We start from the raw sequence: 24476 nt of genomic DNA on the forward strand, positions 1-24476 counted from the left end.
CTCAAAAATGTCATCCTGAAGTGAAAACAAAAAAATGCAGTCCCATAACATTACCTTCCAAACCAACTGTGGTTTTAAAAATGCCTGATCACTCAGCCGTGCTTGTACAGTCATTTACAGTGCTGTGCTCTAAACTGGATCACTGGAATCATCAGATTAAAAATAACCCTCAAAAAAGGGGGTCAGGAGCAGGAGGGAGGCTCTATATTTAACCAGATAATTTCAGTGATATGGTTATAGCAATGACAGCAGCACAAGTGTGTGTGACAAGGTGCTAGGGGACAAGGTAACCTCTTCAACCAGCTGGAGTGACCCTTTTGTAACGCAAAGTTCACTACAAGCAAAGAAAAGATGAAGGGGACATTGCAAGCCTGTTTTCTGAGATATCTCAAAACCTGCATGGATGCTTTTGACAGCACCAAGCAATGAAGATAATCCAAAATTTAAATTAGCTGTGTAATACATTTTGCACTGAAGCAAAAGAAAAGCCAAGTTACAAACCAGAAGTTTATTAACCTGTTTTACATCTGTACATTGTAATTTCTCTGCCTCCACCATCACCTTCACTCATTCATCTGTTTAACTTTGCAGCAAAAACTACCCAGAAACGACCAAGTGAAACCCCAAAACCAAATCAGTCTTCCCATTGCCTCAAAAAATAGGCAGGGGAAAAAAATCAAAAAGGTAAAACACTTAAATCATATCAGTTTAATTAAACATGAAGTTGAGAACCTCTCAAAACCCACCACAGTTCTCACACTCACTGTCTGGATACAATTTCTAATTATATATACACACACACACCCCAACAAGTCCTGAGAAGCTGTTTCAGTCCTGAGTTACAACCAAGATGTAAGGATAAAAAACCACCAGTACTCCAGAACACAAAACATTTACAGGTCTCCTGGTTAAACTGAATTTATTTTTGAAATAACAGCTGTAGATGCTCTTATGTTTTTTTTTCCCCAAAGTCTGGTAAGTTTGACAGCTGAGGAAAAAATACCTCCACACTGTATTAGTTTGAGACTGCAGTTTCATGAGCAGCTTACCCCGGAGGAAAAAAAAAAGCTTTCTCAGTTACCAGAATTAAATCAGAGGAGTGGAACTCCAAGTTTTGATATTCTTTCCAAACAACCATCACACTGCATTTCCTACAGAAACTAGGAATCTACAGGGAAGTTGACTACACTGCAAGAGACCTGGATTTTGCTCTAAGCATTATTTATGTTCAAAATAAATTGCTTTTACAACAGGAAGTGAGTTCTAGAACACAAACAGGGCTCTAGAACACAAATGAGGCTCTCCCAACACATTGTGTGTCTTTTTCTTCTGAAAGAAAAAGCATCAACAAAACATCAAAGCAGCATCTGAAGACCTTTAACCAGAATGTGTTTCACAGCTTGTAGGACTCACCATGTATCCAGTTAACACAAGTTGCTGTGAGACAAGTTAAAAACAAAACAGACCACACTGAAACCTGGAAGCACCAACCACCACATGATTTCACAGATAACCTGCCTGGATTTTCACACATGAAGCTTGATAACCAAAGTTGCTGTCAAGAGAGGTTTCAAAGATACGGGTTTTCAATATATGATTTCAAACAAATTTTACAAATTTGTTTCAGAGTAATATTTAATTTCCAAAGATAAATTCCAAACCAAGCTTCACAAGGAGAGCTTCTGGAGACACTCATGTGCCTGGAACATCCAAGAGGCCCAAACAGTGGTCAAAAGCACTTCAGAAAGTTGCTACCAATGGGCAATTCAAGTGTGGCACTTCCTGCCACCATTAACTGCACCTACAACGGTGGAAAACTGATCCCAGCTTTTACTGGAGGTTGCTGTTTCCCATGGGAAATTCAACATTTTATTGAACCAAGTCAGATCAAGTCAAATATCCTCTGCTGCTACATGAGAATTCCTGCATAGTAACGACAGCAGCACTTGTTAACTCCTCATTTTCCACTCCAGTCCGGGTTACACTCAGTAGGAAATTCAGTCAGGCTGATAAAGCAACAGCAGCTCAAGTTACTAGCCCCAACCAACATGGGCCATCTTTCCAACTTTGTTGAGTTATTAAAGATCATGTGCTTTACCTCATATTTACAGCTGCCCAAGACTAATCTCTTGTGAACACCTGCCCATACCCTAAATCACGTGTTAGCAATAATTGTTTTGCCCATTGAGCAGAACATTTGTTTCATCAACTGTTCTTATACAGATCATGCTGTATGACACAAGGTGAAAGCAAAAATAACTGGTTTGTTTTTTTTTTCATTCATCACTGGAACAAAACCCAAGTTCAACCTACATTCATTTGGCTTGGAATTTGGAAAGTTTTTTCCCTCTAAAACAAAACAAAAAAAAAAGGTGGGAAAAGAAGAAAATAACGCAGGTCTTAATGAAGTATTTTTCTCCTAGGCAGGATTGTAACCTCAGACACCCAACAAACACCGGGAGGAGTTCAGGCAACTTTTAAATTAACTGAGTTTGTCAACATATACTCCAGTTGCAGGTTTGAATCTTCTGTAGAGAAAATATCCCTTTGATTACCCCCTTCCATGCACACACAAATATCCTGTCATCTAAGAAGAGGAAGAACGCAGGAGAGCATTCCTATCATCTCCAAATATAAAGCCGTGAGGGGAACACAGACATTATCAGGCCATGTTTTCACTTCCATTTATGAACAGCAATTCAGTTTACCCTGGTCCCTTTTAATGTAAGCAATACTCATTCTTCAAATGAGGTCACTTTTAGGAAAAGAAAATGAAAGTGTAACTAATAATCTTGTATTTACAGTTTATACAGAAACATTCAAAATAGTATAGAACAAAGCTATAAATATTATTTCACTTTGTGTATTGTATTTTGGTGCTCATGCCATTTTATCCTCAGAGTTTAGAGGGAAACAGGACACTAAATTTAATTCAAAAATTCTATTTTCTTCATAAAGGGTGACCTTTCCTCAACTAAAAGCTACACACTCATATGATCTAAAACGTAAGATGGTCCCTCTTACAGAGCAATCATTTTTCATCCTTCAGAAGGATGGGTCTAACTCAACTACATTTTTGTATTCATTCTCAAACACAAAGCTCTCAAAAATACTCTCTTCTGGCCTTCATTATCAGCTGCTGACAAAGAAAGGATTAAATGTTCACCTAAGCACAAGTTTCAGTGAGATTTACTGGATTTCTCATCTGTGCAGCATCCACTGTAATTTTACTTCCTGAATGGTTAAAAAAATTAATATATACTTGTCCAAAGATTCAAAATAAAGGAAAGCAAATGAATTTGTGTACACTTACCAAGAAGTAAAATAAAAATACTGAGGCCCTCGTGTACAACAGGCGTTGTTTTAAGACACAAAGCCCTCAATACTCTTTAATAAAGAACACTGATTTACTACAGAACTCTTGACTGAGGAATCAAAGTAGAGGCTCAAGCCTGAAAATTTGTAGTTCTATTTAATACATCAAGGACTACTGACTTCTGTAGTGCTTATCTGAGTCCTAACTCAGTAAGTTTCCCAACTTCAGCCCGTTAAGACTTAGGAGTCTTTGAGCTTTAATTCATCCCTGTGAGATCACATCCAGGTTTCCAAGACCCAGCCATTTCCTCCTCTTTAAGCCCACACTGCCTAGCACAGAGTACCCCCAAATTGCCTGAAGTAATTTTAAAGGAATATCTTCCAACAGAAGCTATTTCCAGGAAAAAAGGGCACTTTGTCCCCTTTATTCACTTGCTGTGACACTACATTTGTACTCTGGAAGTTGACTAAAAGTCCACTCAGAAAGGAAGGGTTAAGCCAAGTGTAAATTAGGTGTAAATTATTTATTTTCAAAGGTAAATAAAAAACTGCTCCCAAGGAAAGCTGACCCTCTCACCAATAACACTGGGCTTATCCTCCTGATTACTTCAAAGGACAGAACGTTCACCTACTAATTTCAGTTTTTAAAATACACGTTTTTAGCATTATATAAGACATTTTCAGAGATTTTTGAGCATGTTGGCTGCAACAGTAATTTCAATCCATTTTTTTTTAATTGAAACAATCAGAGACATAAAATATCTGCTCCCTTTCTTGAGCTGAGGACCAGTATTGTGTGCACATATCCACACGTATTAATAATAAGTTTAAAACACAGATGCCGTCCTGTGTACACACAACAGTATTCAGACAAAGATCTAAAGCTCGTCCTACTCCAAAATTTATCTAAGAGTTCCTGGTTTGCTGCTTTTGGTCGTTTCATTATTAAAATGTAGGAAAATCCCCTGCTGATTTTTTTTAACTGGGAAGCTACACTACACGGTGTATTTGTAAGTGTATTATTTATACACAGTATATTATTTACGTACAGTGTATTATTTACAGGTAAAGCACAGTTTGTTTCATTTACAACTCACCTGTACACACTGTTTTACTTCTAATATTCCCCCTCTGAAAATACTTTATATGATGCTAAAAATGTGTATTTGAAAAACTAAAATTTTCAGGTGAACATTCTGACCTGTCCTTGGAAGTAAATCAAGAGGATAAGCACAGTGTTACTGGTGTATCAAGTACTAGTCTGGGCTACTACGACCAAAAGCGCTAGTTAAAAGAAAAAGGGAGAGTTATTTTGCCTGTTTACTTCTAAAGATAAAAATAAAAATAGGGCTATGACACAAATTATTTTTCAGTATGAAATTATTTTCAGACACGAAATCATTTTCCACCCATCCCTAATTTCAGCTTGGCAATGTGGTGTTTCGAGGCGAGTCTTTGAGCTCTGTGTTAGTTATTTTACTGACGGGCAGCTCTGTAGGTTGGAAAGCCCTCAGAGGTTTAACGTGGAGCGCTGGCCCAGTGTAAAACACACCCGACACGTCCAGGACCCCATTCCTAAAAATAAGGCGTTGCAGGCGGGCCGAGGCCGGCGGAGGGCCGGGCTGAGGGCCATGGCGGGGCGGGGTGGGCTGTGAGGGCTTTGTGAGGGCGGCACAATGAGCCGAGCCGGGCAGGCCGGGCCGCCGCCATGTTACAGCTCCGCTCCATGTGCCCGCCCCGGGGCACCGCTCCCGCCGGGTTCATCCATCCCGAGCGCTCCATCCGCCGCACGGAGCCCGGATAAGGGGAGCGGCGCTGGGAAAGGCCCCGCCGCCGGGAACAAAAGGCGGAAGGAGGGGGAAGGGAGCGGCGCCGCTGAGGGGGATCCGGGCGGCGGCGGCGGCGGGGGGGGGGAGGGAGGAAGGCAGCCGCGACTCCTCCGGGCTGTGCCGAGCGGGGCCGGGCCCCGGGGCAGCGGGACCCCCGCGAGGGGAAGGGGACAGGCCAGGGGAACGGCGATCGCCCTTCTGGAACCTTCCAGCGGGCGGCCTCTGGGGGCCACGCCGGGAACAACCCGGGAGAGCTCGGCGGAGGGTCCGGCACAAGGGAACGAAAAGGAAAGGCCGTGGCAGCTCCGGGGCCAGGGGCGGGCAGAACGCTGTGGGGGGAGTCAGAGGGGGACACGGGGGAGCACCTTTTTCTTCTCCAGGTTGCGCAGCTTCTTGTCGATCACCCCCAGGATCTGCTTCATGGCCTCGGTCTGCACCGTAGTGATGTTCACACCCGCCGCCGCCGCCTGCGGGGCCGCCGCCGCCACCGCCGGGGCGGCCTCGCTGCCCGGCGCGGCTTTGCCGGCGCCACCGCCGCTGCCGCCGGTGGTGCTGCTCGCCATGGTGCTGTTGGTAGCCGAGGGCATCTCTGTGAAAGGAGAAACAAGAGGAGCGGAGAGAGAGAGAGCGGCGGGCGCGTCACGGGGAGAGGAGGAGGAGGAAGGGGGGGAAGGAAGAGCGCGGGAGCGCGCGCGCACGCGGCCGCCGGGGGGGGGTCTTGCTCGCGCGCACGAGCCGCACCTGCCCGCCCCCCCGGGGCGCGCGCGGGGCGGCGGCGACCGCGCGACCGCCGCGCGTCCAACGGTCACTTCCCCTCGCGACACCCCCCAACACTCCTCCCGATCCCCGCCCGGAGGGGCCGCAACGCCCTCCCCTCACCCTGAGCGCGACCGAGCCCGCGGGGGGGGGAGGGCACACGCTGCGCTCGCGCTCTCTCTCGCTGTGTTAAGGAATGGCCGCCTCCGCCGCGCTCCGGCCGCGCTGCTCCTGCTACACCGCGGCAGGCAGGGAGAGAGAGAGAGGGAGGAGGGAGGGAAAGAGGCAGCAGCGGCGCGCACGCCGGCGCGGGGAGGCGAGGCGGCGCGGGGAGGCGGGGAGGCGAGGCGGCGCGGGGGCGCGCGGGGACCTTGCCGCCACGCGGGTGCCCGCGGAGAGCGCCTGGGCGGCTCCCCGAGCGGAGGAGGCGCGCCCGGAGGGGTCCTTCAGGCGCGCGGGGGGCGCCCCCGCGCCACACACAATAGGCGGGTTCTTCTCAGATTGCGTCGCGCCTCCCCCGCCGCCTTTTCCAGCAATAAATGTGGCTGCAAAACATATTTTCCGCCCTTCCATGCCCTAGGGCATGTCACTAAACTCATACGGCTGTAATTGGCCCGTAATAACCGCGGTTCAGTCACTGGGAACGGTTGCCTCATTTGCCTTTTGTTCAGGGATTTGCGTTTCCAAATGACTGTCCCTACAATCCCTACAAAACATGTTTGGTTTTAGTTCTACACGTTTCAATGGCACAAAGCACTTGGTAAACCTTTACTTCTATGATAACAATTAATTACTTAAGAATTACTTGAATAACAATTAATTGCTCGAATATTAATCTAAAGACATACTGAAATAACATCAGGCTTTCTGTGAATTAAAGGAGATTTTTGGGTGAACACTCTGCCTGCTTAGTGAGGTACAGCTGGAAAATGCCTTCAGCAGGCTGGAAGCTATATAGGAAAGGATTTGGAATTTATTCAGTTGTCTTTCTGGAATTAATGGGTAGAAGACAGGGAATATGAATCTCTGGAAATTCAGTTCACAGTAGTTGCAAACTGGAGATGGAGTTTTGGTTGTAATACTGATTTAAGACTATATTTGTGTCGTTGTTTTTTAGAGCTGATTTTTCCTTTGATCTTGTTCAACCATGGATCCACACAACTGATGACATTGACATGAGAAAAATCCCAATTTCTTGAACAAATGGGCCAACCTGGTGGTTCTGTATCACCAAAAGAGAGATGTCTCATGGCCCTTCCTCATCAAATCCTTGCCTTTGTTTCCACCCTCATTCTTTCTTCCCAGGATTTACTTCAAATTGATAATCCAAGAGTTACTTCAAGTTGATAATCCAGCAATAAACTGGTAGTGGTTAATTTTGAATGGTCAGATTTTTTTCTACATCTGTAAATATTCTTCTACTTTGGTGTATTCTTGCATTTGCTGTAGCACCTCAATGCTTTGTCATTTTTATTTTAGGCCATTTGCTTTACAAATCACCTTGTTTTCCATAACAGGTTATAACACAAGTAGCTAATCACCCATCCCAATTACTTCAGTTGAATAAATAAAGTATAAAACCAAAATCTTCAAATATTAAAAGTCCATTTCTTTCCACTGTTCACAAAGAAGATTTTGTTAATACCATTATATTTACAAGATTTCATTTTTATGCATTAAATTCTCCCAGGTCCATACACAGGATTTGGAATGACCTTTTTCCCCAAGTCAAATGTAGTTTTTTCATGAACATGTGAAGCACTTGAGGTTTTTTGACCACAAAATGTGAAACTTTAAAATCATATGGATTTGTTTCATCCATTCCTATTCATTTCTCCTTTTTCTCATGTTGCCATTGCAATTCTCCATAAGCTCTGGACTCGGGCAAATTTTTCAGCCAAGCCCTAATAGAGTTTGTACTCAAAACTTGTCTTGCAATAAAAGAAAAGTCAGCGCTGATGGGAGAAGTGGGGACAATAAATTGAGAATATGTGATGGATCAATAAAACCTTGATCTTGTCCACCAATGTAAAATGTTTATCCTTCACAGGAAAGTGAAATGCAAAGTAGCAAATGCTTATGGTCTCAAAAATAAAAGAAGTTAAAATGCTGCTCCTGAGAGCAGTTATTGCAGGAGAGTACACAGTTGATCTCAGCTCCTAAAATATCTCTGAATACTTAATGTGCTCATAATTTTAGGCAGATCATGCTGTGAATTATTAATCTACCTCTTTCATACCATTCCTCTAGAAACAGTGACCACAAATTCATCATCTTGTGCCAACAATATTGATCATCAATGCCTGACAGAGAAAACCCCACAGAAGAATTCCCGACCATCAAATAGGAACTGAGACCTCAACCTCTTTGCTTTAAGGAAGTGTTGAAACCACTTCTGATCTGGGTGTAAACTCTGTGCTGGCAACTTCCAGCCTGGCAAACTTGGAATTAGCATGTGGGTCTCAACATTTACATTTCTGAGAGATGAGTATCCCCCTCACTTACCACGTGGGGTAAATCTGGATTCAGGTCTCTCTGCTCTTGACTCTTTGATGTCAGTACCCAGCTGAAATCACACTTCAGCATAATTATGGCACAGATCAAATCTTATTTGTAAGGAACTGGCCTTGTATTTCACATCTGAGCTGTGTCAATAAATGTCAGCTCCCGAGCTGTTGATTTTGGAGTCATATATAGTCACTATAGAAAGGCAAGAGAGGAGAGAAAGCCCCCCACAAATGTGAACAGAATTGCTCAAGATGAGGGAGATCTCCCCCTCCCTGCAGAGAGTGTGGCGATCCAGTTTAGGAGACAGTTGGCTTTGCTCTTCATGTTCCAGGGAGCATCTCCCATGCCAGATTTTTCTGGGTTTTTATTCATCATCATTTTACATCACCTGTAATTGGGAAATCTGAATTACACTGTTTCTGTGTCTCACTTTCCAGCCTTCAGAAGGGCAAGGCCAGAGGCAGGTGTGTTTAAAACACATATAACCAGCCAGTTACAGGGAAAAAAACCAACAGAGGGAAAGAAAGTCTTCATCTGTTTGGTGTAATCAGGGCTCAACTTTTGTATAAATACTTGGTGGGAACACAGAGCCTCCCTAGTGAAATACTGTCTCGGGCAGGGTTCCCTGATCTTCCTTTATATCACTTTTGTTACCCCTGGCACACATTCCCAGCCCTTCCCACTCCAGATTTCCTCCCTTTGCCCACTTGCTCGGGGACTTTCAACCAAGCCAAGCCTTGCCACTCCCTCTGGGGAAAATCCTGCAGGGAAGTACTGCTGGTTCTCTGCCCCCTTGTTCTTTCTCCAAGGAAAAAAAGGAAAAATGATGGCTTTTTCCCAGTGTCCTAAAAGCTACTTCCAAGCAAGAGTGAGTTCTCATGTTAGTTCCTTGGGAGCTCCAAGCTGTGTTTTCCTGCAGCGGACGACCTTGTTCTGGTCGTTCCTGTACAGAAAACCCAAGCACACAGGTAGAGATGTTCTCCCTCCCCAAACCTGCTATCCCATGCCTGTGTCCTTCCATCTTCCTGTTCCCCACTTATCCAAAACAGCTCATTCAACTTATCCAACTGGTTCTACAGCTCACCAGCTTTCCCACCCTGTTGATATGTTCCCTACTTCCCCAAATCTGGAACTCTGACCCATGTATGCAGCGTTCTTTCCTTAATTGTCACATCTACTCCCTCTGCATACTCAGAATTATTCTGAAATTCATATAAATTTTTCTATGTTGGATTGGACTTTATTTTTTTAAATAGGATCCACAAGACTGAAATGAAATTTCCTTCTTGCACTTTACACAGATCTATTCATCCAGCAGTTCCCTGACTGATCTCATGGATACTTATGGGATTTCAGTATTGCCAGTACTCTGTCATGTTCCTGAGGTTAAAGTTGAAAAGCAGATCCCATTCCACTGCTGATGCACAGAAAATAGGAAACACCAACTTCTATTTCCAGTTCCCAGATTTAATACACAAGGATTATGGTTATTAGGTTTTGAGAGGGGCCAAGTCTGCAAATTTCAAAAGCTGGAGTTCCTCCTGCTTGTCAGGCAGTTTTAGAAAGTTATCACTTTGTTTTTTATTTGGGTTTCCTTTTCCCACAGGAATTTGCTCAAAGGAGAGAAATTCCCATTCTATGGAATGCCACAGGCTACCTAACTTTCATAACAAAATCAAACCCAGACAAAATAAACTTCCCTGAATAAGGATTGAAAGCTCAGTGTATGTTTTTCATCTGAATAAAATTAAAATACAAGTTTTTTATCAAAAATGTTAAACACTGATGTCTTAGGAGAAAAATCAATTAAAAATTCAGGAGGTATTTGAGTTCAGAGGAGATTAAGTGATGTCTAATGGTATGCTCAGTCAAAACTAGCATAATTCCAATCCAATACAGCAAAAAATTGATTAAATGCTACTAAATGATAGATCTCCCTACACAACCATTGATCATCATAAATCATTATAAAAGGTATTTCTGTTTCTATTGATGTCACACGGTTCTTCAACCATTTCAGGGAGCAGTTGTTTACAGAAGTCTTCAGCTGCAGAACCAGGCTGGGACACTCCTTCGCTACACAAACTGTACACAAAAAGCAGATTAAACCTCCATTTATGGACAAGGAGTAGGTTGGTCCCACATACCAAAGAAATCTCAATACTGAAAAGTAGTTCAAAAGTGCCCAGGGCTTTATATTTACCTGAATTAGCTCAATTGGATGGGCCCAGCTTACCACAATATCCAGTATACCTGTCCTCCCTCTAATTTACTTTTTCACTCATCTTTTTGCATTTGTAAATTATATCAAGTAATCATATCAAAATTATGTCAAGTAATTCTGTCTTTATTTCCTTATTGTTAAGTGTTACAACAAATGCTCCAACTAAAGCATCTTCCTAAACAACAACATTCCGTTCAATTGTGGGGAGTTTTTTTCACTTGTCAGCCACTTGACTGTATCACAGCAGTTTAAATCACAAGGCTGTAAATCAAATTTAGGCTTATCACAGTATGAGTATCTTAGATCTCTGCTTCACATCTAGAGGGGTTGTCAGCCAAAACTTGTAATCACCTCAAACAAATGTTCTTTTTTGTTTCAAAGAGATGTGCTGTATAACTGTGGAGAAAAAAGGGCTCTCACTGAAAGGATATTCAACCCAGTGCTGAAAAGTATCATAAAAATCAAAAATTGGAGGGCAGAGATACTGTTAGGGAGCAGCCAGGGCCTGCTGCTCCTGGTGGGAAGCCAAAATTTACTGTAGTAACATGGGGCTCATGATGTGTCTAATACCAACTTTTTACCTTTATTTCTATGGATAGAGTAATTTTATCTTTATTTCTATGAATATTTCTGTGAATAGAGGAGTCCAAATTGTTCTTCACAGTCAAATGGGCAGATCCAGGTACTTTCTGCCCTCCTACACCCCAATAAATTTGTGCTGAAGCTCTTCATCTCTTCAGCTGATTTGGTCAGGCATAATCATTAGACAAACAATGTTGTTTTCTAATTATATTCATGATTTATTTATAGTCATGATGCAAAGCTTCCAAGCAAACCTGAAAATTGCAATCAAACCTCATTTTCTCCAACTGGCACATCAAAATCTTCCTGCCCATCACATACATAGGAAAGGTAAAGGAGGAGTAAAATTGAAAGTAACTTGAAGGTGAAGGATTACTGACTATTTTAGGGAATCCATAATGCTGATATAGGACAAATTCCTTGCTTTACACTTCCTTTCCTTTTGACAGGGAATCACTGGTAATTATTCTTTACATAAACTGGCTTTACAGTAGTTTCATTTGGGTCGTGATTTCTCAGGTTGCTTCTGAGTCATGTGAGAGAGTATTAAAAACATTATTAAAGTCAGGAGATGTCATTTACTTCTCCTTTGTCCATCTCTTTGTGGAAAGAAATTAAGTAGTTTCTCACAGTTTGGTTGTGACAGTTTTACGTTGCCTGTTACCTCTTTTATTTCCCACTTGGGATGTTTCACAAATAGCAGTAGAGCATCTCTAACTTAATTTAGGAACACCTAGTACACAGCTTAATTTGCAAGTGGCCACATCAGCTTGCTGCTTTGTTTCCAAGCTGAAAACCTCTTTTTAAGAGCTTTCAAATGGCAAAGTTTCTCCCAGAAAAAGAAATTAGTGCTGATGTGAAAGCCCTGTGCACTGACATGAGGAGACGCCTCTCCTCAGTCTGACTCTTGCGTTCAGTTATACTGACCTGCTTAACTTAGGCTCTATTATATAATTCACATTTCTTAACCTGATGTCTCTTTGCATGGTCAGAAAGGGACTGGAAATACTTAAGAACTCTTATAGATAATATTCTTATGGTGGAGAACAAAAGTGTACTTAGAGAGCATGGCTAAAAGAACTGGAAGTGAACAACAATGAAACCTCTGCACTTAACAAAGGGCAGGTACAGGTTGTTCCTTACAATTCCACTCTAAAAATCTTTAAAACCTATTAATGTAACCAAAAAGTAAAAGAAAATAAAATTACAGAATGTTTTGTCATTTTGTTTATATCATAGTTTAGCACATCTGTCCTGCCTTTCAGAGATTCTGAGGATTTCTCATATAAGTCAGGAATATTTTAAAGTTCACAATATATTGGCTATGTTTTGGCTTTTTTGTCTGTCCGTCTTGTGTCTACTTGTCTGTTTAGAAGATAAAGTAATAATATGGATGATACTTCTTTATAGAGAATAGAATTACATCTCACAAGAAATATGGGCATAAGGAATGCAGAAAGCCTGGGATAAAGGGATAAAATGCCCCCAGCCCAGAGGAGAACAAGGATGGAGAAAATCCACGTTGTCCATAAATATGAATACTTTAGTTCCCCACCTATTTCAGGGTTGCTGATTTCTAGAATAGCAGAAGCCCTGAATGTCTGTCACAATTCTCACACTCCAGTCAGTATTTTAGGCTCAGCTGGGCTATTTTTAGGAAGACTAATCACAGACCTCATGCTAAAGAAAAATTACTGGTTGTGTGAAACAGGTATTTCCAAACATGTTGGTGTTACGGCTGCCTTTCCAAGCCAAGCCATTCTGACTCCAGGAGTGCCCACTGGCACTGCAGCCCTTTTTCTTCCTGTCTGCTCAGCACTCCCAAAGGAAACATAAATATGTTCCTCAAGGGAAGCTGAACTAAAGAATTCTTCAACTAAAACTTCCACTCGAGAATTGCAAGTACTTCTGCTTAAAAAAGCCCCAAACAAACAGAAAACCCCAAACAAAGAAAAAACCCCCCAAGCCATAAAAATAACATAAAAATAGGGGAAGAGATCACCCATGTAAATTCAGATTCAGTTCTAATTTTTGCCTGTGCTTCAATAATTTCTTACTTCAAATCCAAACTCTTCAAGTCCACCAGGCGATGCTTTTCCTTAGTGATGAAGGGATTATAAATGTCTTTCAGGAGCAACAGAACTATTCCCAGGCAGCTACAAACATACAGGGTAAGACCCTACTGCAGCTGAGGAAATCAAAAATTTGGGAGCAGCTTTCCCTGAGGAGGCTGTAGCACACTTAGTTCATCTGAGGAGCAACACAAAATTTAAGGTTTAAAAAAAAAAACCCACACAATTTTGGTTCACTGACATTAATAACTAACATATTGCAATAATATGTTATACTCTGAGAATTGCAATGACAGAATAATTATCTAATTAGAAAGTCAGATTAATTACAACGTGTTTTAATGACTTAATAACTGAGAAATTGTCATCAGGCTGGGAAATGTCATGAAAAATTAGCAGGGAGTGCCATTTGCTGGTTAACAGAAAGTTTCCACACCAAACATGAAGTTTGGAAGCAGGTTTCCATCAGCTCCTCACAGACCCACCACTGAGCTTTGTTTTGTGTCTTCACATCCTTAAAACTCTATTTGGGAGACCTGAAGAGCTGAAAAATGTGGGATTTGGAATAAATATTGGGGATATTTGGAATAAATATTGGGGATATCTGGAATATTTGTCATTTGGAATAAATATGGGTGATACAATACTTACAAATGGTCTTATATGACCCAGGATTTTGTGTAGGATTGTTACTGGAGCAACTAACCAAGTTCTTTCAGTCTACTTGAAAATCAGGCTGGTGTTTAAACGGATGATGCTGATGATGCTGAAGGTAGTAACAGCCTGTAAATAAACAGAGAGCAGACAAAAATAAAAGAAAACATTTAAATAATGAGTGTCTGTGAGCCAGTGTTTGTTTTTGCAAGACAGGTTGCAATTAAACATTGAAAAAGTATGTAAATAATGCTTCATGCAAATATTCCCATGGACACAGGCTTGTGAGCTATTAATTATTCAAAGCCAACACAAGGATTTTGCCGTCACTGTCTGTGACATGTTCCTTGTCCTTTGGTCTTGGAGCTGCCAGATTTCCATAACTGGGTCACCTAGTTCTTTCTCAACTTTTGTTTTCTGCTGTGAAATGAAAAATGAGCATTTTCTGTGACAGACATTCAGGGCTTCTGCTATTCTAGAAATTGGGAATCCTGAAATTGGTGGGGAAATAAAGTATTCATATTTATGGACAACATGGATTTTCAGTAAGCTTTGCAAACAGTTTGGATGACAACTGTCAGTTGGTCAAAAAGATAAACATTACTTGATGCAGAGGAATGACTTTGTATAATAATGGCCAGTCTTCGCGAGCGAAGATTTGGGAAAGGTCATTAACCCTTCCAGCCTGCGCAGTGGATTTTTTTTAGGTGAGACACAGCGTGCGCTGAACTGAGCCCACCCTTTAGTCCTGAGGTTCATCTGCCGGGGCCGAGCAAAGCTTGGACAGTGGCAGTAAGGTCCCCAGGATGTAGGTTTGTTTAGAGTGACCTTCTCTTAGGTGGATTGCCTTCCACGGCTAACGAGCTCCACCTGCCCAGGGGGCCGGGAATCGAACCCGGGTCGCAGCGGTGAGAGTATAGTGAAAAACACAACTGTAGTGCCCAAGAATAAATTGTAATACAGTATTATGCTAATTACAACATTAATTATAACAGTAATTAAAAAAATCTTTTAATCTCCGAGATGCATGAGTCATTGTTAATGATTTATTAAATTAAAATTGAAAAGGTGAGGGAAGGTGCCGTTGGCAGTATTTGCTATTTAACCGCTAGAGAGCGTTCGAGAATTGCTTTAAAACTCCAGTTTTAACTCATCCCTTGGACTCCAGGATTTAGCTGAGATGCGTGGCATAAGTCACTGCATTTTGAAAGAGGAATAGGGAGACAATTCTGCTGGTTCCACTCTTCCTTCCGGTGAGGAAGAGTACGATGAAGGAATGGAGGCAATCCTAGACTTCTGGATGTTCTGCCACAATTATTCTCAGCAGATGATGTACCAATCAGGTGTATCCACCCCTGATGGGAAACAGCACATCAGAGGAAAAAATATCTTGGATGTGTTTGCCCTGAGAGATTTAGAAAAGATCCTTAGTTCTAGTTTTATTAAGAAAAGGTATGGATTGCATATTCCAAGGATGAGTAAGCAATGCCATTTTATTAAGTGCTGGTAAAACTTGGTTTTAATTTGTAAAATTTCTCCTCATATTCAGAGTTTTGGCTGAAAGTGGAGCGGGTGGCCCAGAGAAGTTGTGGATTCTCCATCCCTGGAAGTGTCAAGGCCAGGTTAGACGGGGCTTGGAGCAACCTGGTCTAGTGGAAGGTGCCCCTGCCCATGGCAGGGGGTGGGACTGGATGGGCTTTCCAAGCCAAACTATTTCAGGATTCCATGATTCTAAGAGCGCAGACTGAGACCTCTACAGAGAACAAAAAAACCATGGAGCCCTTGTGCTGCCAGGTGCTGCACTTTGTCCTTCAGTGCAGTTTCCAAAGCCAATTTTATTAAAGAAACCAAATATGCCTCATTAGCAAAGGCAGTGGAGAACTCTAAACCTCAGCCTGCACATTCCATTGGGATTTATCCCTCCTTATAGGAGGTCTCCAGGTGTTTTTTGCTCTCAAGAAAAAAACCTTTCTTGTCCTCACCTTTTTTTGCAGTATCAGAAGTGGGTGCAGCAGAAGCTGTTCTAATCAAAATCAGCCCAGTATAGAACATTTCAATATCCTTGGTGTTCCCTGCAGGGTTGGGTCCATGCCAAAGGAGAGGAGTTGGGCTTTGTACCCTTGCAATCAATAGAATCAGGCAACAGTCACTGTTATGAGTAAAAATGACAAGATTTCTGCTTGTGTCTGATCTTCAGGGCTTGCTAATAATGCTGTTGAGGAATCCAAAGCTAATTTTCCTTTCAGCAGTTCTCTCTCCTGCAATGCTCTCCAGTCTTTTCCCCACTAGAAGGCAGAAGTGAGGTTTTTTGAGCACATTTATCTCAAAAAAAACCCCAACCCTGCACAGTAGGAAGATTTATAGCAAACTGACTTCTGCTGTTTCTTTATGGTTTCATCATCCTTGCTCTGCCAAGTGCTTCTCATTTCCAAGGGTCCCAGGGCCTTCCCAAACCGGAGCTGACACCAGCATTCCGTGCAGAACCCATGACATCCTCTCTGGTGGCTCAGTGGTGGGCTGTGCCTCTTCCAGCCTTGCAGGACAGCCATGGAAGAATTTATTATCCAGCTGAAACTTCAGGGGGAATTTTTAAAGGCAGATTGTAATTAATTGAGTTGGAGTTTGGCCAAGGCAGAGACTTTAATACGTCTTCTTTCCTGGCTCTTTTTTTGGGGGGGGTTTTGCAGACTCAGGAGTTGTGTAACACCCTTATCTAGAGCTTATGCCTTTGGCAAATCTATTTCAGTCCCATTCCCATCAGGAAGGTCCATCCATGGGGCTGGGGGGCAGTTCAGCCCTGAGCCCTGTGGGTGTGGGAATGTCTTTGGTATTCTCTCATCCTCGTCCCTCCTCATTGTCATGTTTTTCCACCACAGCCTTAATTCCACCAAATCTTGATTTGGCATCTTTTCCTGCTCCTAATTTCTCTGCCATCCCTATGCTGCCTGATTCCTGCTGCCTTTGGAGGAATTCCTACATCAGCAGTGGCCAGATGACACTTATTTAATACAGCCACTATGATTTAATTCAAAATATTTATGTATGTAAGATATAATTGATAGCAACCTATAGAGTGTTAGTGCTATTTTTCAACACATATCATGTTTTAAGCTTTTGGCTAAGCACATCTTTTTACTTTTTCCTCCTTTTCCTTAGCACCGATTAAACTCTCTAGACATATTTATACAAAAATCCCTGTTCTTTCCAAGGCAGAAACACTTTTTTTCCCCCACAGATTTCAAACTGCAAGATGACTGCAGCAATTTTGTCAATTAGCAAAGAGAATCAACTTTACCTCATTTATCTGACAATTATGCAATGTCATTTGCATAATGTGAAATTTAGATCTTCCATTGACACGTGTTTCCACCCATTTACCACTCTAATGTCCATTGGAAGTGCACAGTGAAACCTCTGGCACATTCCTAGTTCTTTGTTTCATACCAGCCTTGGTTTGAACCAGTTGCTTAATTTTCCACAATTCCTACAGCACTGCAGGAGTTCCCAAAATTTGTCCTACCAATGTGCTTATCTGGGTGTTGTATCATTTTTGCTGCATTCTTTAATGGCTCCTTCCAAATAAAATGCCTTTATAGTACTAAGGAAAATAAGAAGCACTTTTAAACCCCATTCTTCCTTATTTTTTTCTCCCCATCAACTGTAAAAATCTGCATATCTGATTGATGCAACTTCATCCTGGTCTGAAGCCACACAGCTTTTCTCACACTGCTCCCTCTAAACCCAGCTTTGATCTGTTGGCTCCTACTTTTGCAGAGTTTTGCTTTGTACTGACAATAAACTTTCACCTCCATAATTATTTTTATCACCTTTTGCCGGGATGGAAACAAAGATTGCCTTCAGCAAGTCACCTGGTACTCTCTCCCTCCTACAACTGCTGTTATTTTGGTACATGTTCTGCAACCTTTCCCGTTTTTAACTGATTCACCGTTCTTATGATCTCAATTAAACACCGATCTGTCACTGCCTTCCAACCTGACAAGTCTGTTCTTGCAAAGTGACGTGGAATCTTTCACACACCAAGATGTTCAAACCATGGGTTTGATCCTTCATGTTTAATATACAGCCTGCAGGATCATGGAATCATAGGATGGTTTGGGTTAGAAGGGATCTAAAAGTTCATCCAGTTCCAACCCCCTACCATGAGCAGGGACACCTTCCACCAGACCAGGTTGCTCCAACCTGGCCTTGGACACTTCCAGCGATGGGGCAGCCACAACTTCTCTGGGCAACCTGTGCCAGGACCTCACCATCCCCACAGGGAAGAATTTCTTCCCAACATCCCATCTAACCCTCCCTCTGGCAGTGGGAAGGCATTCCCCCTTCTCCTGTTGCCCCATTCCCTTTTAAATCCTGCTGTGCCAGCATTTCAGATTTCATCCCTGTGGCCCCGTTCCCTGAAGTCCATTCTATGTGGGAACAGTACTTAACAATTTAGGGGGCAACTGTGGAATCAAAATCCCAGCAGCAGGATACTTTCCTTTCAGGTCTGTCTGTTAACAGTCAAATAGCTAAAAAATAGGCCTTTTTATGCCTGCATTCATCATTTGTACAAGTCAGCTCCAGCTTGCAAGCTTTGCAGATACCAGGTTTTAAACATCACAGAAACAAGTTCATAGGTGAACTGTTCATTGGGTAAAAAAATCAAAGCTTTGGCCTTAAAAAAAATGTATTTTATTTCATTATCTTGAAGTGTTGCTTTACTTTTGTACTCTGGAGAGGGCAGATTGGACCTACTGGGACTTGTCCTCTTGTTTGTTATTATTCATATCCCTGTTACCGGCAAAAAAACGAGCACTAATTTTTTATTAGATAGATATATTAGATATTTAAAACTTGAGTTTTAGAGTCCTTATGTGTATTATTCCTGTAAACAGGGTTGATTACAAAAGCAGATTCATTCAATTACTCCAGTGACAGTAAACCACATGGCTTCATTGTGTTCCAGCTACATTTTTTACTTAAATTAGATATAGCATCTCATTCCTTAACTTTTGTCTCCATTCTGTCCACTCCCTTCACCTCCTTTCATTTTTATTCTCCCTCCCTCTCTCCCCTTTTGCTCTGTCCATGTTTTCCTTTCCAGAGCTCCAAGAACCCCTTCCCTCCTGTGAACCCCTAATTTATAATTTCCCTGTGAACCCCTAAATGGTTGTATCCCTGTGTGCCTTCAGTGAACCTCTGAGTCCCTGCAGCTCCCCTTGCATGGAAGGGAACATGGTCAACACTTGCTGAGCAATGAATTTGGGTTTCCCCGAGCTCAGTACATTTTGTACACTTCCCTTTTCCACTGTCAATGTGAAGTATATATGTGACACATACTATGAAATGGGTGTACAGGGGGGTGCTAACCCACAAATGGGTTTAGAGGGGAAAAAAAGAAAGCAGGAAATAAACCCCCACGGCTGAAGTTTTTGTTTTGATTCTTTTTAGGGGCCATTTCTCGGTTGGTTCCGTTGCTATCACTTTGAAGAGTGTTTTACACACCCTTGTGAGAGGAGTGTTTGTGTCTCTGGAGAGGCAGATAAGGGTGGGTGAGAGGTGGTGGTCTCACCCCTGACCACACAGCCTTTCCCTTTCCTCCTGCTCTTTGGAGGGGACATCTGGGAGGAGGGATAGCCCTCTCCCCATTATCACTAGGCTGCAGAGAAGCTCTCAGCAACATCTGCCTGGGCTTCACTGCCTCTGTTTGTACCTTGTGTTTCCAGCTCTGTTGTTAAGTGACTTTATCAGCTCCTTCAGGGACACAGGGAGTGTCCACCCAGGGGACAATTCTGCAGCATTTGTGGGAACCTCCTGCCCTGTGCAGGCAGAAAGGGATGGCCTGGGGTGGGGGTGGTGGATTGGGGCCGGCAGAATTGCATATTTTTAGGGATTTCTATCAGTACATTTTCAGGAGAGCAGGTTTCCTTCCAGCACTTTCCTTCATCAGTCAGGGATGTGCCACAAATACCTTTTAATCCTCCCACCATCCATCTTCAAAAGATTTACCCTCCAAAGAATACCATACACAAAGCTCAGCTTCCCACAGCTGGGATCCAGTGGGAAGAACAATCAGCTCCCACCCTCCCAGGTACCCTGAGCCTTCCAGAGGAGCCAGTTTGGATGGGCAAGCAGCCATCCCATATTCCCAGTGACATGGCTCAGCCCCTCTAATGTGCTAATCCATCCCCATAAGCCCCTTCTCTTCCCATAACCTTCTACTGCCACTCGCAGGTGGGTCACAGGTTTTCCCCTTCTGTCTGAATATTTCTTACTCTGTGTGGTTGTCACTGCCCTTCTACTGGGTCGCTGATTTTATTTCAATTGCATGTATTTTACCTTTCTTAAATATTCTGCCATGGAAATTCTCTAAATGCCAGTTTTGATTAGAGAAACTGATGCTCTGCTTATTGGTATCAATACCACGTGTGCTCCCGATTGCAGCCATTAAGGCACATAATTATCCAAGAGATTTTATGCAGCCCTATTGAGTTCTGCCCAAATTTTTGCATGTTAAGAGAATTTTGTAGGACTAAGCTTTTGTCTGCAGCCATTTTAGACCAGCAACTGGTTTTTATGGCAGGCTGGTATAATAGTTGTACACCTGAGAGCTGAAGCCTCTGCTGTGATAATTTGTCATAGAATCATAGATAATTATAGATATGAAGAAACTCAGGGAACAAGGGAGGAGTTGAAACATGGTCCAGGTGACAAATTTCACCCAAGACTCTTCCCTGCTGTCTCACAGACCATGAGAAGGGGATCTGTTTTACTAGGTATGTTTACACATAATCACCCTGCACTAGAAAACCTTTTATTTTCTTCTCAGTTTTACCTCCCAGTAATCTTCCGAGTATTTCCACAACTGACCAGATATTTAATAGCCAGGGACAAGCCTAGGATTGAAGAAAAGATATTTTCCAAGTAATTTGGGGGGAGCCTGACGAGAATCCCTTACTGCTGACTGCTAACTGGGTTTTCTTCCTCTTTTGATAGATCTAGTTGTGTCAAGGAAAGTCTCCATGGACTTGATCTAACAAAGGCATGATGGATCTGACCCTGTGCAATCTTTGCCAATAAAGCTAGAAAAATGTTATATTTTTCCTCTGTTGCTGTCTTGCCAAGTATCGTTTTTGCTCCCAGGAAAGACTGGCTTTGTATCATTCTAGGTGTAATGGTTACCCATCTGGGCTTGTATCTTTTATCCAACCATTTTTTTCTCCCTTTTATTGCCAAAGATTTTTGATTTATTGTGGCCCTGCTCTTTCTGAGTTAACACTATTATCTTGAAAGAAGATTTTCCTGAGCAGTTGCCATGATAAACAAAGGTTTAATTTGCAAATCTGCCTTGGGTGACTGTAGGCATTGAGCACACTTTTTGGATCCCTGTTGCTCATGATTTATTATGGACCACAGTGTATCTATGGGATGCATGGGTAGCAAATTCAGAAACAGAAAAAGGGCTTCTACCCCAATTAAGCTGGTGAAACTGCATAGAGGGGAATGGTGAGAAATGCAGAAATAAGGATGTTATTTCTGATACTTTAATGAAGAAGAAGAATCTGTTTAAACAGCTCTCCCAAAAATTCACTGTTCACCTAAAATGTACCTGCTTTTAGGATCAGTCTCCCAGGCTTGCTGGTACTGCTGTTAGTAATCACTGAGTCATCTCTAAAAAAGGTCTTTGAAGGATTTAGATTCTTTGGATAATATAGAAATCCAGGCTAGAAATGAGTGATGTGTCACAAAGCTTTCTGGCTGAACAGATTCATAGACTGGCTTGGGTTGGAAGGAACCTTAAAGATCATCCAGTTCCATGTCCTTGCCATGGGCAGGGACACCTTCCACTAGACCAGGATGGTAGGGGCTCTATCCAGCCTCTCCTTGGACACTTCAGGGATGGGGCAGCCAAAGCTTCTCTGGGCAACCTGTGCCAGGGCCTCACCACTCTCACAGGGAAGAATTTCTTCCTAACTTTTAACCAAATTTTTTAGCTCAATTTGTCTGTTATTTTTTAACTCCAGCACAGAAAGTTAGCCCAAAATGATTTAAGGATTTAAAGTTAAGAGTATTAGTGCAGTACAAAATATTCTCATGTTTTTCTAGTCAAACTACTCATTTCATAAATAATATTTCATGATTAATGTTTTTCCTACCAAATCACTTATTTCATTCACTCCTGTGTCCCTCTTTGTGATTCCACCTCAGCTGGGCCCGCAGTGCAATAGATGCTGCACAAACACAAGTCTGGGATGGATCCTACACAAACAGTTTCCAAGGACAAGGCAGGCAGAAGGTGGTAGGAAGGAAGCAGTATCATTTGACTATGCAAATGGAAAACTTCCAGAGGCAGATGGAGCAGTCTTCCCAAGAACACCCTGGGAACCTCTGGCACAGCCAAGAGCTGAATTAACATCTCCTGAGTCCTTCAAAGATGATCCTTCCCCCACCCAGCAGTATATTTTTTCATCCAAAGCAAATGAAAAGAACCCTTTGATTTCAGTGATTTGAGCAGAGTCCCAAATGCTCCCAAAAATTCATTGCTGTTTTCCCAAGCCAGAGGAGAATTTCAACCTCTACTTCTGCCAAGTTATGCTCAGAAGTTCAGGTAAAGGGTGGTGGCTCAGCAGGAGCTCTGCACCCTCACTGGCAGACAGTGCTTTAAGAAAATGGTTTATTTTTGTCACTTCTTTTAATTAACCATGGGGTAAGTTGGTACCATCGCTCTCTCTTTTTTAATTTTGCAGTCTGAATACAGACATGGAGTGGTTTTTTTTGCTCAGCTCACATCTTATATTTAAAATACTTAAAGGAAAGCCTTTTTCTGACAAACTCTGTGATGCTATTCTTGCAAATCCAATATCCAGACTGCAGCTTACTATTATCACACATGTACCCTCTGGAGTATTATACAGCAGAAAGTTTTGGGGAATTTTAGGGTTGAAACACAACAGCAGAGGTGTCACAGTATCATCAACATCATTCAGGTTTATGGTGTATAAAAACACCCAACCACATGGTCGGACTCTGCAGTGTAAAGCCACTGCCTCCAGTGAAATTGCATCAGCCATAAATTTTGGCCTTTAGTTTCACCTCTTGCAATGAGAGGACTCAGTGTATAATTTTGCATTTTTATCATTCCCAGTAACCAGAAACCAGCAGAGGAAGATGTTAAAATTTGTAGCCCCTCTTTCCAAGAAAAGCAAAGTGTTCCCTTCCTCTGTTCTATCCCTATTCTAATCCTTGTTCATCTGCAAAGGCTTCAAAGCAAATGTTCCCAAAGCACATTGAAATGCCCATATTGAGTCTTTTTGGCTATCAGCCAATTTATTCCCAGGAGGAAAACCCACACTGGTGAAGTCATCCTGGGTAACACTGCATCCGGAATGATTTTTTTTTTTAAATAACTTGCTGACTGATAAATTTATGTCAAAATTAACTTATGCAAGAATGTTTTCTGTTCAGTGTGTGTTTCAGAGCCGCAGAGGGACTTTGGACAAGGGCATGGAGTGCCAGGCCGAGGGGGAATGGCTTCACACTGACAGAGGGTGGGCTCAGATTAGATATTGGGAAGAAATTCTTCCCTGTGAGGGTGGTGAGGCCCTGGCACAGGTTGCCCAGAGAAGCTGTGGCTGCCCCATCCCTGGAAGTGTTCAAGGCCAGGTCGGACAGGGCTTGGATCAACCTGGGCCAGTGGAAGGTGTCCCGGCCCATGGCAGGGGGTGGGACTGGATGATCTTTAAGGTTCCTTCCAACCCAAACCATTCTGGGATTCTGTGGAAGTTGACCTGCAGTGACTGAAGGCTGGTGCTGAAGGGAAGTGTTGAGGGCAGAGCAGGTTACAAGTGGCCTTTTCTTGTCACGCAATGAGCTGCTCTCCTGTCAAATCAAAGGAGAACAAATGATCCAGTTGTTGCTGAGCTGCTGCCCATCTGTGGCTGTGTCTAATCAGAGTTAATTAGGGAGAGCTGAGTCTCTGCAATGCTCCTGGTCCCCAGGCTCCAAAGGACCCACTGCTTTATCCCATCGCTGCAACTGCCAATTTTGGGAGCTGCCTATTATCAAGAACCAAAAGGTAAAGATTGTCCAGGATCCCTGGCAAGCTGCGCAAAGTATCCGAGCTTAATACTAAAGCAATGACTAATCAGGGCATCCCAGGAGAAAGCTTTGCAGCAGCTCTTGCAAGGGTAATGAGGACAATCTTTGTAGCTATGACACTTTCAGCCAAGCAAAAGGCAACATTATTCTTATTTATTCTTTCCTGGAGCAGCAGGTAATGCAGATCCAAAAGAAAAGGACTTTTCCTGGGAGAAGGATGGCACCAAGGGTTTTGCAGGATGAAGAGCCACGGTTGTTGTTTTATCATAGCAGGACTAATAGCTAAATTCTATTAATTGCTGAAGGCTGTTTTGTTTGGCAAATACAGGAAGCATTTACATGGCTACGCAAGTGCTCTGGTTCCCAGTCCTTCTGAAATGGTATTATTGTAACGGGATAACACTGATTAAGGACAGTTCCCTGAGGAAGGAGGGCCTT

General features: G+C 42.6%; 1 protein-coding gene and 1 long non-coding RNA gene across 3 annotated transcripts in view; one reads left to right on the forward strand and one right to left on the reverse strand.

Moving 5' to 3' along the window:
- The window catches only part of CAPRIN1 (cell cycle associated protein 1), a 29788-nt gene extending 23592 nt beyond the window's left edge, over positions 1 to 6196 (reverse strand). Inside the window, exons 1-2 of one of the 2 annotated variants that reach the window (XM_039385984.1) lie at positions 6024 to 6196; positions 5510 to 5733 (exon numbers count right to left, since the gene is read on the reverse strand). In XM_039385984.1, coding sequence (XP_039241918.1) covers positions 5510 to 5731 — 222 coding nt within the window. In that variant the 5' untranslated portion in view covers positions 5732 to 5733; positions 6024 to 6196. The remainder of the gene's footprint in view (positions 1 to 5509; positions 5734 to 6023) is intronic. The other variant, XM_027728560.2, reaches the window with a different exon arrangement.
- LOC120324203 lies at positions 5900 to 7276 on the forward strand. The gene is made up of 2 exons (XR_005565319.1): positions 5900 to 6660; positions 7018 to 7276. It is a non-coding gene; the product is annotated as an uncharacterized LOC120324203 (long non-coding RNA).
- The last annotated feature ends 17200 nt before the right edge of the window (positions 7277 to 24476 follow it).

Source organism: Pipra filicauda, unplaced genomic scaffold (genome assembly GCF_003945595.2).
Source record: "Pipra filicauda isolate LSUMZ 115617 unplaced genomic scaffold, ASM394559v2 scaffold45_size4122338_pilon, whole genome shotgun sequence".
NCBI lineage: Eukaryota > Metazoa > Chordata > Aves > Passeriformes > Pipridae > Pipra > Pipra filicauda.